A 14,994-nucleotide genomic window follows, 5' to 3' on the forward strand; every position below is an offset into this window, starting at 1 on the left:
GTACATAAAACATATTACTAGCTTCAAAACGAGTTCAAATGAATCAAGTCGAGCTTATACGAGTTTTGTTCATGAGTCTAAACTGAGTCAAGTCAAATTTATACGAATTTTGCTCATTTAATATTTGAACTTATATTAGTGTTTACGAACATCTCATTTATTAAATGAATTGAATTCGAACCGAATATACATGAGCCGAGCTTGAGCTGTTCATTTGCAGCCTTGGGACTTTAACTTCCACTTTATAACCTTTCCAGCCCATATCTTCTTTCAACGAGTCTCATTTGTAAGTCGATGTGAAGGACATACTTTTCATATTATTGATCCAACCACATTTGATTTGGGAGATAAATTAATTTTAAATAATATCTCAAATCAAATCAAGACAAATCATATCGGTAGAATACATAATTTTGTCAGTAGAATACATTTAAAAAAAAAAAATGTTACATACTTCTTTAAAGGAAAATTCGAAGAAAAGACACTAGGAAGCATCATCCATCGTCTTGGGCAATTGGACCATAAAAGTGAACCCCACCACCTCGTCTCAATCGACTGTGATGTTGCCATTTCACCTATTTCCACTGGAGTTTTGTTAAAAGAGAGCATAAAAAGTGAACCCCAATCACCTCGTTGCAATCGATTGTGATGTTGCCGTTTCATCTATATTTCCACGAGAGTTTTGTCAAAAAATAAAAAAGGCCATCTTCTACAATTGGGGTTAATTATAGGCATCCATTCACCCTACATCTCAATCTATAATTGAGTAAAACGCTCAAATAAATTATTTTTGTATAATCTATTTGTGATTGTAGTATTAGATCATTAAAACTATCACCACCCTTCGACTTCTTTACTTTATAAGATTCACAAAAAATTGAGTATTGATTTTTTTTTTTTTTAAACGTAAGCTGATATTTCAAGATTATAATACATAAGCAATTTGTTTGGTGTATATAAATAATAATAAAAAAAAAATTCCAAATAGAATTTTTTCTTCTCGAATATATTCAAACATACTCTTGAGATATGACTTGTGCTTCTATAAATTCGTAATTCACAAACTTAATTGAACCAAGCATGTTTTTAGCATACCGACAAGTACTATCACAAAACTTAAAACATCATACATTTTTGACATAGTAATACAATTAAAGCATTTAGTCCAAATATCTCTCATTATTAGCTCAACGACTTTTTTTTTTTTTTTTTCCTTCTCATTGACTTATTTGCATATGACAGTTTTTTGACACCTCAATTCAACGTTAAATTCATCATATTAACATATAGTCGTTGAGAGTTTTGATATTTTCAAGGAGATGATCAAATAGTGAGATGAGATGAGATGATTTTAAATGAAAGTTAAAAGTTGAATAAAATATTATTAAATATTATTTTTTAATTTAATTATTATTTTAACATTTGAAAAATTTGAATTGTTTATTATATTTTGTGTATGTAAAAATTTAAAAAAATTATAATTATGAGATGAGATGAGATAGACTGAGAATATTTCTCAATCCAAATAAGCTAGATTACGAGCATCTCATACTTGTCTTCATTCTAACTCGACATAATCCAAATCCAACACATTATTTAGAAGTTAGAACAAAAAATTTTCTTTGAAATTCTCAAATTGAGAATAAGAGATATGGATAAATTGAAGAAGGGAACCGCTTCTAAGCAGTCAGGCCGTAAATTGCCCAAAAGCAACCTTCTATTCAATTGTTGACATGTAAGAAAATACACTGTAATTTGCATAGGCTACACCACAGGGAATCAAGACGAAATACACTCTGATTTCGTAGCCCTCTCTTCTGTCTTCCTCTTCGAGTCTACCCCTCTCTTCCGTCTGTTTGCACTGCCCCAATCTCAGTCCGATGCCAACATGACAGAGCCTTCATCTCTTCTGTCTTCCTCTTCCTCGTTGCCCCTCTCTACCTCTCTCTTCCTCACTGCCTCTCTTTGAACCCCCCAATCTCAGTCCGACGCCAACCATCTAAGTTCAACGCCGACATATTTACAGTCCAAGCAAAAACAGAAATCGCAGGAATTCGAAACATAACCTACAAAATGAAAAGGCATAGCCTTGTCTCCTTTATAGAAACTACAAAGTGTTGCAGACATGTTTGGGATTCAAAGGCAGCCAGACTGCATGAAGAAAACAGCAGCAATAGCACAAAATACAAATTTATTAATAAAATTTACAATTATCTAGATATTAAAAAAATGGTGGTCGGATTACTGGCGATCTCCCAACAAGCAGAAGTCCACTGAAAATAGAAAACCTTACATAAATAGCCACCAAATTTGCATAAACCCCAGTGGTTGCAAAAGAAAAATAAAGAATTATGCAGCATATACATAACTGTAGAACAAAAAAGAAAAAGAAAAAGTATATATGTTTTGAACAAGATTGATGAGTTGGAACTTAAAGATGAAAACATGTGCCCCAAATATGTTCAATCATGATTCGTACAAAAAACCTGGTGCTTGATATAGTTTCGTCATTTTCTTCACCTGTAAAGGCTATTTATTTAGTTTGCGGGTTACGTTTGAGGGACTGAGCTTTATTGCCAGTGCGAAGGGGCTGAGCATCGAGGCCATTGTGAGGGGGCTAAGACGCGACGCGACGCTAACGCGAGGGGGACCGACGTTGTTCTTAAGGGGGTTGAGATCGGGGGGGGGGGGGGGGGGGGGGGGGGTGTGGCGCGGACGTTGTTCCAAGGGCTGAGTTTTGAGGGGGTGCGAGGGGGGTAAGGCCGTAAGGGTCTGCGTGGGGCTTAGGGGCTAAAGGGGCAAATTTGTTTCTGATGTGGTACAGGTTCAAGATAACTGTGATGAAACTTGAAACTAATAGGTGTCACTTAACTATTGACAGCCTGTTATTTGGTTAATATTAGCCCAACCGGTTCCAAGAAATTCTTTTTTTTTTTTTTTTTTAAACGAAGAACCATGCATGTGCTGAATCTGATTACAGCTTTCAAACAAGAAGAACGCCGTTACAGGGTAGGACCGGAGAGCACCGAAATAGTAACTCTTGACATGCACCAAATCAAGACCCACCCCCAAAATAGGAAGGAGAAACCAAACAACCCCTCTGATTGGTGTGACAAAGAGCCGTTTTATTTATGTTTAAGTAGGGTTAAGGATTGAAAGCAACTTTGGTTTTGGAGACAGTAGAAACAACCCCTATGGCCATGGTCTTCTGTATCATTATTATCCAGACTGCCACCCACTCCCCCCCCTTCACCGACGGGTCCAAACCAGAGTGGAGAGGAAAGTCATTGGGTCCTTTCAAGTTTGCTTACCACGCACTCTTTCACTTCGTAACGTGCAGTGAGTGTCTATATCCTCTTCTGCAACGGTTACCCGTAACGGCGTAACCCCTCTGTAGTCATTTGTCTCACTCCTCCTTATCTTCATATCGCCATTAATCTCCCCTCTCCCCCACACAAACAACATCCATTCCGAATCTTCTTCAGCTTTAAAACCCTCCATTTTTACTACTTTTTTTAATTAAGGATTGAATTTTGTAACTGATTCCCGCATCCCCACGAGGCCGGAACTCTCTGCAGCAAGCAAGAGACCAGATCCTTATTCCTTTGTCAGTTTTCTTTGTATTCCTTCCTTGTAATTCTTTCCCCTTCACTTTAATTTCTCTCTTCCCTGCCTGGCTTGGCGTAGCTTTCCCTCTGTTTCTCATGCTTTACCAGTTGGATAAAGTACGGCAGTTGGTACTCTGATCGCCGTCGTTGTTCTTACCTCTGCATCTCCATGGCGGAGCGCGGTTCAGACCAGGAGTTGATGACGTGGCTCCACGGTGACCTCGACCTGACAATCATCGAGGCCCGGCGCTTACCGAACATGGACGTCGTGGTGCAGCATCTCCGCCGCTGCTTAACCGTCTGTGACACTATTAAAATCCCTGAAAAGACCAGCAAAAATCCCGATGACAGTGGTGATGACGGCCTCAAGATCCACCACCACCGCAAGATCATTACCAGCGACCCTTACGTCAAGGTGACGGTTCCACAAGTCACCTTGGCCCGCACGCGTGTCCTCAAGAACTCCCAGGACCCCCAGTGGAACGAGCGTTTCCTCATTCCACTGGCGCACCAAGTAGTCAACCTGGAGTTCCAGGTCAAGGATGACGATGTCTTCGGCGCGGAGATCATTGGCACCGTCAAGATCCCGGCTCAGAAGATCCAGTCCGGCGAGCTCATCTCCGGCTGGTTCCCAATAATTGGTGCCTACGGGAAGCCGCCGAAGCCGGAAACTGCTCTCAAACTCGAGTTGAAGTTCACCCCGTCGGAGAAAAACCCGTTGTACCAACATGGCATCGCGGGCGATCCCGAACACAAGGGCGTGAGGCACACATACTTCCCGCTGAGGAAAGGATGCCACGTGACGTTGTACCAAGACGCGCACATGCCGGAAAACTTGTTGCCGGAGATAGAATTGGAGGAAGGGAAGCCTTTCAAGCAAGAGACATGCTGGGAGGATATTTGCCATGCTATCACTGAGGCTCACCATTTGATTTACATCGTTGGCTGGTCCATTTACCACAAGGTGAAGCTGATTCGGGAGCCGACCCGCTCGTTGCCGCGTGGTGGGGATTTAACACTCGGTGAACTGCTCAAGTACAAGTCCGAAGAGGGCGTGCGGGTTTTGTTGTTGGTTTGGGACGATAAGACCTCCCACGACAAGCTCTTCATCCGAACGGTGCGTGTGATGTCGTGCATTTCGTAATTGGACTCTGATAGGATCCCATCCTCTCCATTTTTTGGATAATTTTTCAGGCAGTGTTTTGAAAACCTTTGTTCTTACTGTTAATGGTTCAGATAGATATTGTTCTTTTATCATCTCTGGATGAGCAGACATGTGAAGTGTTGGGTTTCTGTATTTGATGATATTAGTACAATTTTCGTATTTGTATTGAACAATCAATCCTAAAGATGATCACCAGGGCCATTGATGTTACCTTCAATCTTTTTGCATTGAGAAATCTAGGCGATTCTTGAGTTGTAATGTGAAATTGGCATTGTTTGCAGCCAGGAGTGATGGCGACGCATGATGAAGAGACCAAGAGGTACTTCAAGCATTCATCGGTCTCGTGTGTGCTGTCACCTCGCTACGCCAGCAATAAGATGGGCATTATCAAGCAGAAGGCGAGCTTTACTTCATTATCTAGTAAAACTTTCCCGTTATTTTTTCTTACTTATAAAAAAAAAAAAAACAAAACTTTTACGTTAATTTTCGGAGATTGTCTATTTTTTTCCTCTCTTTCATTGTGACTTTGCCTTTTTTAAATTATTTAATTTGTTGTGGTATTTGTCCATTTTCAACATTTATTACTAGTCTCGTTGTCTGGCTTAGTCATAATTTTATTTGTATTGGTTCTTGAATCCTTGTTTATGTAATAACTTCGCATAGAATGTATTCTTTAGGAAGTTAATCTGTTAAGGAAGTTAATCTATATATACTACACATTCACCCTACTCCTATTCCATTGTGTTCATGTGGCACTGCTCATCAGCCATCGCATCATAACTTTGTTTTTTTAGAAAAAGGAAAAAATTCAATGGTTGATGGGCAATATGATGTCAGCATGGCGAGATTATATTAAGCTGCAAGTATAGCATGTAGCATTTTCCATTTTTTAGGTGAACAATTTTTTTTTAATACTTGTGTATTCGAGGTATCTCATTGTTACTAATAAAAATTCATTAATACTCTATATTTTGGTATCTTTGATCTTTATAATGCCATTTGCCTTCTTTTAATCTGAATAACTTGTTGAAGTTGCTTATGTGATGGTTCTATACAGGTTGTCGGAACCCTTTTTACACACCATCAGAAATGTGTCCTTGTTGACACACAAGCACTCGGTAATAATCGTAAGATAACTGCATTTTTGGGAGGGATAGATCTTTGTGATGGTCGCTATGATACACCTGAGCACCGACTATTTCGTGATCTTGACACTATATTTGATGATGACTTCCACAATCCTACATTTGCTGTAAGTTTCTAGCAAAACAGTCTGTTTATAGAACGTTCTAACTACTGTATTTGCATCAGGATATCATTTGAATGTAATCAAAGTTTTGTAGCGTCTATTAGTCTTTGTACCTTTTTTTCTATTAGCAAGTCAATTTCATTAAAAGCGCAAAGTGGCGCAACATGGGGTGTATAGAAGAGAGGACAATCCACTAGGGGAGGAATGAAACAAAATACATAAAATCTAGATAACTAGAAAACATATTAGATGACCACCAGATATAAAGAGTTTTTAGGGAGGGATTGATCTTTGTGATGGTCGCTATGATACACCTGAGCACCAACTATTTCATGATCTTGACACTATATTTGATGATGACTTCCACAATCCTACATTTGCTGTAAGTTTCTAGCAAAACAGTCTGTTTATAGAACGCTCTAACTACTGTATTTGCATCATGATATCATTTGAATGTAATCATGGTTTTGTTGCATCTATTAATCTTTGTACCTTGCTTTTCTACTAGCAAGTCAATTTTATTAAAAGCGCAAAGTGGCGCAACACAGGGTGTATAGAAGAGAGGACACTCGACTAGTGACGAATGAAAACAAAATACATAAAATCTATATAACTAGAAAACATATTAGATGACCACTGGATATAAAGAGTTTTTAGCAACATGGATCTGACTCATCTAAGCTCATCCGTGCTGATCCGATTTCTTCTTACAATCCTCAAAGTTTGAGCATTGTGCTCCTTCCACACGCACCACATTACGCCTAAAGGAACCAACCGCCCAAACTCGATGTTGCATTGACATGCATTTTGTCTTCTTTAGCAACCCAACAACTACTTCTGTTTGGGGCATCATCCACTCAACACCAAAAAGATGGAAGACTAAGCCCCCCCTCCCATATTCTTCTGGCTACATTACAGTGCAGCAGAAGGTGATCAATTGTCTCCCTATTCTTCTTGCACATGTAGCTTCAGTTCATCACTAGGCTTCTTCTCAAATTGTCAGTAGTTAGAATCTTCCTTAAGGTAGTTGTCCACACCAAGAACACCACCTGTGAAGGAGCTTTCTTCCACCAAATGCCCAAGGAAAAGGAGTACCCGCTGGTCACAACGAAAATTTCTGACCTCGAACTTCCTCTTTTTAGATGAAACCCACAAGATCTTTACTCATCACCTCCTCCCATCCATATAGGGTACAAATGTTTAAAGAATGAAGAAAACGACTCCACTTCCCAATCTTTTGCTGATTGAATGAAAGTGATGTTTCATTGTTTAATGTTGTTGTATAGCAGCCAAGAATCTACTGTGGAGACCTCTTTCCCCGACAAGTTTTGGACAACTCAAGAAAAACTAACTTCGAGGGCTGATCATAACACCAAACATCATGCTAAAATTTGATTTTAGCCCCATCACCACCTCGGATATGATAAAGTTAGAGAAAATATCTCATCCTTTTCTTATGTTTTTCCACACTCCAACTCCATAAGATCTGCCTTTATCATCAGAGCACCACCCTTCCTACATATTGTCATACTTGACTTTTACTTATATAAAAAAAAAAATATTGTCATACTTGACTTCGACCACTGAATGGTGTAAGGCCTCCGCCTTCTGTGGCAAAGCACCATAGCCATTTTCCTAGCATGGTGCAGTTGAATGCCATCAAGTTTAACTCCCAACCCTCGCGAGGAAACTGGAGTACAGATCTTTGGCCAGCTGACCAGATAAAGCTTAAACTCATATCTGATTCAGTCCACAAGAGATCCTGCAGACAATTGTATATTTTCCTTTTCATCATTTCTTTCACGCAAGAGAAGGCATCTATAGTTTCTTTGTGACAGTTCTTGACATATAAGGTTCTCTCCCCCCTCCCAGACCCCCCGTGCTTCCTCTTAGTTTTGGCTAGGCATTCTACCATATTGCTTCACTTGAGTCTATCTTAATTCAGGGCAGAAATCATGTTGCTATGGGATTCCCTCGTGGTCCTATGACCATAGGCCTGGGGAATTCCTGGAATATAATATGATGGACTTAGCATCTTCTCTGGAATTTGAGGCTTCTGGCTAGGTAGTTTTCTGCAGGATTATGAAGGTATTAATTAGCTTCCTTGTGTTGTCCATTATCATTTGTACAGAGATGCTACAAAAGCAGAATTTCTATTCATGAGATTTTGTCTTATCTGAAAAAAGAGAGGAATACTTGGCACTATTTATCAATTTTTTCCAGTGCACTTAAAAGTTATATTCTATTGTTCTTCCAATTGAAAGCACTGTGACATTTCAACAATATATATCGTAGCTGTGATTCTGTGGGTAAAAGTTTTAGGTGAATAAAGTTTATGTAGGTTAATTATTAACTCGGGTCCGTTCTAGGTCCAGTGCTGCTATTTATCTTTTATCTGTTGTCAACTATCTTTGTACTACATACCGGTATGCAACTGAGAATTTTGTTTCTTATCATATTCTTTAAAGTTTATCAAGTGTGAAATCTAATTTTCCTTGATTTAATGATTTCTTAGGCTGCATTCTACAGTCTACTTGTGTATTTTATATGGATCGCTTGTTCAACTAGCACTAATGCTGTAACAATTGTTTCTTTTTTATGTCCTTGTGCTTTCCCCCCATGTTTTCTGTAAATAGCCTGGAACTAAGGCTCCTAGGCAACCATGGCATGACCTGCACAGCAGAGTTGACGGGCCTGCTGCATACGATGTTCTTATAAACTTTGAGCAGCGTTGGAGGAAAGCAACGAGATGGAAAGAATTTGGACTACTAAAAAAGGTTGCCACCCATTGGAGTGATGACGCCTTAATAAAAATTGAACGCATCTCTTGGATACAAAGTCCTGATGTATCTGCTTTAAAGAATGGTACTGCATCTGTTCCGAAAGATGATCCTAGCCTGTGGATTGTCGGTGAACATGATCCTGAACGCTGGCATGTTCAGGTTTGATTTGCAAGTTTCTTTCAAATAAAAATTCCCTCTTTCTTGGCCACCCCGATTTTTTTTTTTTTTTTTTTTTTGGGGGGGGGGGGGGGGGGGGGGGGTTATTGGAAGGGTGCTATGGCAAAAGGATGAAAAATTCCTTTTTCAGTCCAATTATTCCATTCAATATCAGTGCATTTATTTTGACTTTGCAGATTCTTCGGTCCATTGATTCAGGATCAGTGAAAGGATTTCCCAAAACCAATGCTGCTGTCAAGGCACGGGATGGTGTATGATCTTCTTCTTCTTGTTTTTTTCCCTTTCATTCCCTTTCTTATTTATATTTTTCTACCTTGTTCACTTTATTTCGAAAATACAATTTTTATTGGTAAGATTTTCATCACCTCTTTGTTGTGACTGAGACCTATACTTCCATTATATTGGTTGTACGCTATTCTATACTTCCCTAATTTGAGATTAACCTTCTTCTACTGCAGAACCTTATTTACTCCAAAAATTTGGTTATAGATAAAAGCATTCAAACGGGATACATCCAGGCGATCAGATCTGCTAAACATTTCATATATATTGAAAATCAGTATTTTCTTGGATCATCATATGCATGGCCATCATATGAAAATGCAGGTCAGGATTATAAACTTCTGTTACTCCTTGGTGTTTTACTTAGTTGTCTATACAGTCTTGTTTCCATCCTTGGACCAAAATTTTCTTTTAGTGGAGTATTTACTATAAGACTAATGTTCTTGAGATCTCAGAATCCAAGCAGTTTATGTTGAGAAGTAGTTTCTATATTTATGTTTTCCATCTGTTCACCTAGGGGACTGGTTTACACATTATCTATCTGTATTAAATGCTGCCACATGCTAATTCATCCACAAGAATTGATTAAGATTGTCTAGGTTTGACACTAGTCCTGCTACATTTGCACTTAATTTTCACCAACACAAGGACAGGCTTGCTCGTCCTCTCAATTCTTCCTTAAGATTAGTTGTGGCTTTTGCATTCTGTGATTCTTTTTTTTTGATACGTAAGAGATAAATATTATATATATGAATGAAATAGGCATAGCCCATGTACACAGGATGTATACAGAAGAACACCTAAATACAATCTACATGCGATAATTTAAAGACAAGAAATCATGAACATTGCCCCCCTGCAATACAATAGCTCCTGTATATATATATTTGGATAAAAATCATGTCCTGAACACCAAATATCTTCCTTATTTGTTGAATAGAATATTTTCTCCAGTTTTTGATTTTCATTGTGTGAGCAGGAGTTGATAATCTAATCCCAATGGAGTTGGCATTAAAGATTGCAAGTAAAATTAGAGCAAATGAGAGATTCGCAGTGTATATTGTCATACCAATGTGGCCTGAGGGTGATCCAAAATCTTTAACTGTGCAAGAAATTCTCTTTTGGCAGGTAATTTTTTTTATCTAATTTCTGAACTGTACACACTGGAAATATTGCTACATGTTTTGAGACAGACAAGATAGCTACAGATAGTTGGTACATTCTGACAATAAAAACCAAATTTTTTTTTTCTTCTTTTGCACCGTTCACCTGCTTCTCTAGCCCTTAGAGTAGTCTCCCCTTACATTGCCACCGATCAATAGGCTTTATTCTTGGCAACCTGGTTCTATCTGATTGCAATTCTCCAAGTTATTAGACTCACCTGGTTAGGCTGCATGTTATCCTTTATTTTTCTTCTTGGTTTTAGTTTTTGATATGAAGATGTTACATGGAAAGTACAAAAAGCATTTAATATAGATGATAACAACAGAAGCAATGCAATTTACGTCCTTGCTTTTGCACACTTATTCTTGCAGAGCCAAACAATGCAAATGATGTACAATATAGTTGCAACGGAACTGAAAGCCACAGGGAGTGTGGACTCGCATCCTCAAGATTTTCTCAATTTCTATTGCCTTGGTAATCGGGAAAACATTCCCGAGGAAAGGTCGAGTGATAATGGTGACAAGGTAATAGCCCATAGGAATTCTATTTTTCTGTTGCTCTAAATTGTCATGATTATTGGAAGTAGTTGGTCTGTAATTTTCATTTCTGACATCTGCTGCCTTCAGATACAATTCACAGTACAGTTCCTCTTTGGAACGGTAAGGCTGTTTTCAGCCATTTAACAGCAGCCAATGCAAGTATGACACCTCAGCCATATACAAATTAAAATCATGAGATCACCACATGGGATTTTTACCTAGAATTAAAAATCTAGAAAGATCTTTTGTTTTTCCTCTGCTACCCGACTGTGCCTCTTGGCTTCCACCACCTGTTGCTGCCACCAGCAGTCTGACGCCAACGATGCAGCCACTGAGTCCGAGCTTGCCACCCAGTTTGGCCATACCAATCAACAGAATGACTTAATTGAATCTGATCCTTGTTTGGATTCCACCAACTGTATTGAGGCCTGGAAAAGTGCCTGCCTCGTTGCCAAGATTTTGAAAAAAGAGATGCAATGCTCTGTTCTCTCTTTGAAGGATGCTCTTCGTAGTGAAAAAGTGGGTCTTGGTGTCAATTTTGTAGATTTGACTAGATTTTCTCCTATAGTTTCTTGCTTTAGTGTATTTTTATGGGGTCTAGTGTCTGCAGTCAATGATAGAGCTGCAAGAAATAGCAATAATAGAGGAAAATTATTATGGTGGAAATGTGAACCTCACTCATAGGGGTGAGGGAGACGGGAGAGAGGAGAGGGGTGAGGCTTCAGGGATCGAGTGTTTCAAATGGGTGAGGGAGAGGAGAGGGGACAGGGACCTGGCAAGCTTTTTGTCTTCCATGGGTTTTTTTTACTGTATGCTGCAGACCCAATGTTAGTCTCATGGTGGGCTACGTGGCAAGAAGATATTGGAGGCTGTTTTTAGCCCGTGAACAGCATGACCGGCAGGAAGATATTCTCTTCACAGTAATTATGCACTCAAATATAGTGCGCCTAAAATTTAAAGCCTTGACCTTTCTTTCTCAAATCAACCCACCAGTAAGATGAATTTTAATACTTTCATCTATTTCATCTATGAGATAATCCAGTATCATTACTTATAAAAAAAAAGATAATCCAGTATCATTGAAGACTGTGCTGTCGTTATGTTAGTAAGGTGTAACTCCTTGTGATTGGCTCAAGTCTAAGGTTCAAACCCTTGGGTGCAAACAATTTCTAGGGGCCATTCTCATCTGTGAAAAGCCGATGATTTACCTGATTTTTATGATGGGGACATGCTGCACAGATCCAGGGTTCAATTGGGTAAAAAGACAAGTTGCATTTGCAGTCTCCGGGATTCCTTGCCATAAAAAAAAAGTTATAAGGATATTAGCAGTGCCTGTGAAACATCAATGTCTGTTTAAATGAAGGCCGGCCTGAAACAGTATGAAATTATATTTTCATCTGAATGATGCCAGCATACATGTTCAATCTGTTGTTCTAAGGAATAGTTATCAAATAGCTTCCCTTGCTTGTTTTTTTTATTTACATGTATCAATTATGGAATTCTTTTGTCTAAAAAGCACAGGAAAGAATGGACCTCTTTGGGTTTTCTGGTTGTCCAGGCCTCCAGCCCTACAAATTCTTGAGCCAATCCTGCCTAGTTGCGTAGGGTGCTGCAGTTATTTTTATTTTTTCTTGAAGAACCTTAGCCCTTTTAACATGTCCCTGCTAGTTTTTGAATGGGGCTTGCTCTATTTTATTACTAGAAGACTAAATAATCTCAGAATTATCTGTTATTTTTGGTAGTATTTTGACAATGGAATGATCTTGTTGGTCTCTAATTTTGACTTCTCTTAGCTATAGGAATTGTGCCCTTTTCTTTATTAAATAGGACGACACTTTATCTTGCCATATATTGCAAATTGCATGTAATAAAAAATCCTATTCAAAATTGTTTGTCATGTGATTTTCCATTTTACTCATTTTACTGTTTTTCCTCAGATGTGTTATATTTAAATTTTGTTTAGTTTCTCTCTCTATGATACAATGGGGTTTCACAGAATTTTAAATTTTATGCATCCTGATATGTTGTGTTATTACCTTGTCATTGAAATACAGTTTTGTTTTATATCTTCCAAGAAAACGTTTTTATTTGTCCAAAATTAAACTTTTCTCAGGTCTCGGATGCACAAAAGTCCAAGCGGTTTATGATTTATGTGCATGCCAAGGGAATGATTGTTGATGATGAATACGTAATAGTGGGATCTGCCAACATTAACCAGAGATCCATGGCTGGTACAAAGGACACAGAGTTAGCTATGGCTGCATATCAACCCCATCACACTTGGGCTGGAAGGAAGAAGCAGCCACGCGGTCAGGTCTGTAAAGTTTGTCTTGCTTGACATTTATTAATTTATTCCGAAGTTTTCATTTCAGCTTCTTTCTTGGGGCTTGGAGGATGTTACTGGAAACAATGAGACAGTTAAATGATGTGTTTCACATTAGATGTTTTTCTTCCTTTGGGTGGCTGGCAGCCAATTTGGTGGGGCTGGTGAGAGTGAGGAAGAGTGATGATGGTGATTAATCTTTTCTAAGATTTGACCTGTGTTTTCACATTAGGTTTGTTGCGTAGGTTCTCTAACAATTAACAAGAACTCCACTGCCCCTGTATTCAGAATATGGTTTAAGACTATGCACGCATGCAGGTCTATGGATACAGAATGTCACTGTGGTCTGAGCATCTTGCCGTGAAGCATACATGCTTCGAGGAGCCAGAGAGTTTGAAATGTGTGAAGACAGTGAGTGAGATTGCCGAAGAGAACTGGGTCAGATATTCAACTGCAGAATTCACACCATTGCAGGGCCACCTTCTCCAGTATCCTATGCATGTAGATGCTGATGGGACAGTTGGCCCCCTGCCCGGACATGAGAATTTCCCCGACGTAGGTGGACGAGTACTTGGATCTCATTCCGCTCGCGTTCCTGACGCCCTAACAACATAATCACCTCCCATCCTCATGTTCATGCGTGATTGTTAAGGAAGAGTTGCCGTGACATGTTCCCAGGATATTTATTGTTTATGTTAAATTGAAAGTATCACGATTTGTGCTCTCTGTGTGCCTCTCTCCTTCACTGTCTGTCATGCTGTCCAGATGCTGAATGCAACTACGAGAAGGTTGAAATGTTGTGAATATTTGTTGATGCACAAGTGCGTGTTCTCTATCTTCTCACTTGGAGAGGACACTACGATCAGAACTTTTTAGTCAGCATGTTTGGTTCTCTGGTTGTACAGAAAAAATGGATCTTTTTTATGAAATTTGTTATTGAATATGTCAATTCCTACTTGCCCATTATGAATGGAAAAATAAAATTCCCTTAATGATTTCATATTGAAAAAAAAAAAATGCTGCCTGTTATTATTATTATTTTTTATGTTGGAAAATCTCCGATCCTGGGCACTGCACCCTCGGATGTTTCCCTACATGGAACTGGTTAAATCGTTAGCTTTTCATCAGGGTGTATTCCCTTGGGGTTGCCTATTATTGTTTCCCTATCTGTCAAATATTATATTTTCCTTCAAGCATGGATGTAATTTGTTTACATTACAAGAATATTTTTGTTTGATAAGGGATTCAGGATACAAGGTTTCTGGATCTTCAAACATTCTTCACGAGAGAAGGGGGCCCAAATTTAATCAGGCTGCAAGGTCATTTAACAAAAGCGAAATGATCTTGAATTGCTGACTGCTCTAAAATAGTTGAAAATGATGTGTGGGTGGAAGATGTTATAAAATCTGAAAGAATAACACAGCATAGAAAGTTCTGTACTTGTAGTTCAGTATGAGTAGTCATTTTGTTTTTTCTTCTTAATGCAAAGCCATTGATATTAGTTTCAATGCTAAAACGCTACAGATGTTTATTTTTTTTTCCTGATCTCATCGAATTATCTTCATTTTCTTCCTTCTTGATCCTATGTAATCTTTCGAATGTGTCAAGTCTGCACTGTAAAATGGATGAGACTCATCCTCTACACTAAACATGTGATGAATGTGGTCCACTTTCAACTGTACTACATCAAACTGGCTTCCCAAA

The 14,994-nt window shown here is 38.7% G+C and overlaps 1 protein-coding gene across 3 annotated transcripts; it reads left to right on the forward strand.

Annotated features, from left to right (window-relative positions):
• Nucleotides 1–3,174: 3,174 nt before the first annotated feature.
• LOC121261694 (phospholipase D delta) lies at nucleotides 3,175–14,282 on the forward strand. Of its 3 annotated transcripts, XM_041164178.1 has the most exons (11): nucleotides 3,181–3,607; nucleotides 3,717–4,725; nucleotides 5,055–5,171; nucleotides 5,831–6,025; nucleotides 8,659–8,964; nucleotides 9,159–9,233; nucleotides 9,441–9,588; nucleotides 10,244–10,392; nucleotides 10,800–10,952; nucleotides 13,081–13,281; nucleotides 13,609–14,282. In XM_041164178.1, exons 2-11 carry the CDS (start codon nucleotides 3,778–3,780, stop codon nucleotides 13,903–13,905), a joined length of 2,589 nt encoding a protein of 862 aa, XP_041020112.1. In that variant the 5' UTR covers nucleotides 3,181–3,607; nucleotides 3,717–3,777; the 3' UTR covers nucleotides 13,906–14,282. The 3 variants fall into 3 exon arrangements, 2 of the variants coding, with proteins under 2 accessions (XP_041020112.1, XP_041020111.1); XM_041164177.1 differs by having other exon boundaries at nucleotides 3,182–4,725; XR_005939945.1 differs by lacking the exons at nucleotides 13,081–13,281; nucleotides 13,609–14,282 and adding an exon at nucleotides 11,889–11,957 and having other exon boundaries at nucleotides 3,175–4,725; nucleotides 10,800–11,066.
• Nucleotides 14,283–14,994: the final 712 nt, after the last annotated feature.

Source organism: Juglans microcarpa x Juglans regia, chromosome 4D (genome assembly GCF_004785595.1).
Source record: "Juglans microcarpa x Juglans regia isolate MS1-56 chromosome 4D, Jm3101_v1.0, whole genome shotgun sequence".
Lineage (NCBI taxonomy): Eukaryota > Viridiplantae > Streptophyta > Magnoliopsida > Fagales > Juglandaceae > Juglans > Juglans microcarpa x Juglans regia.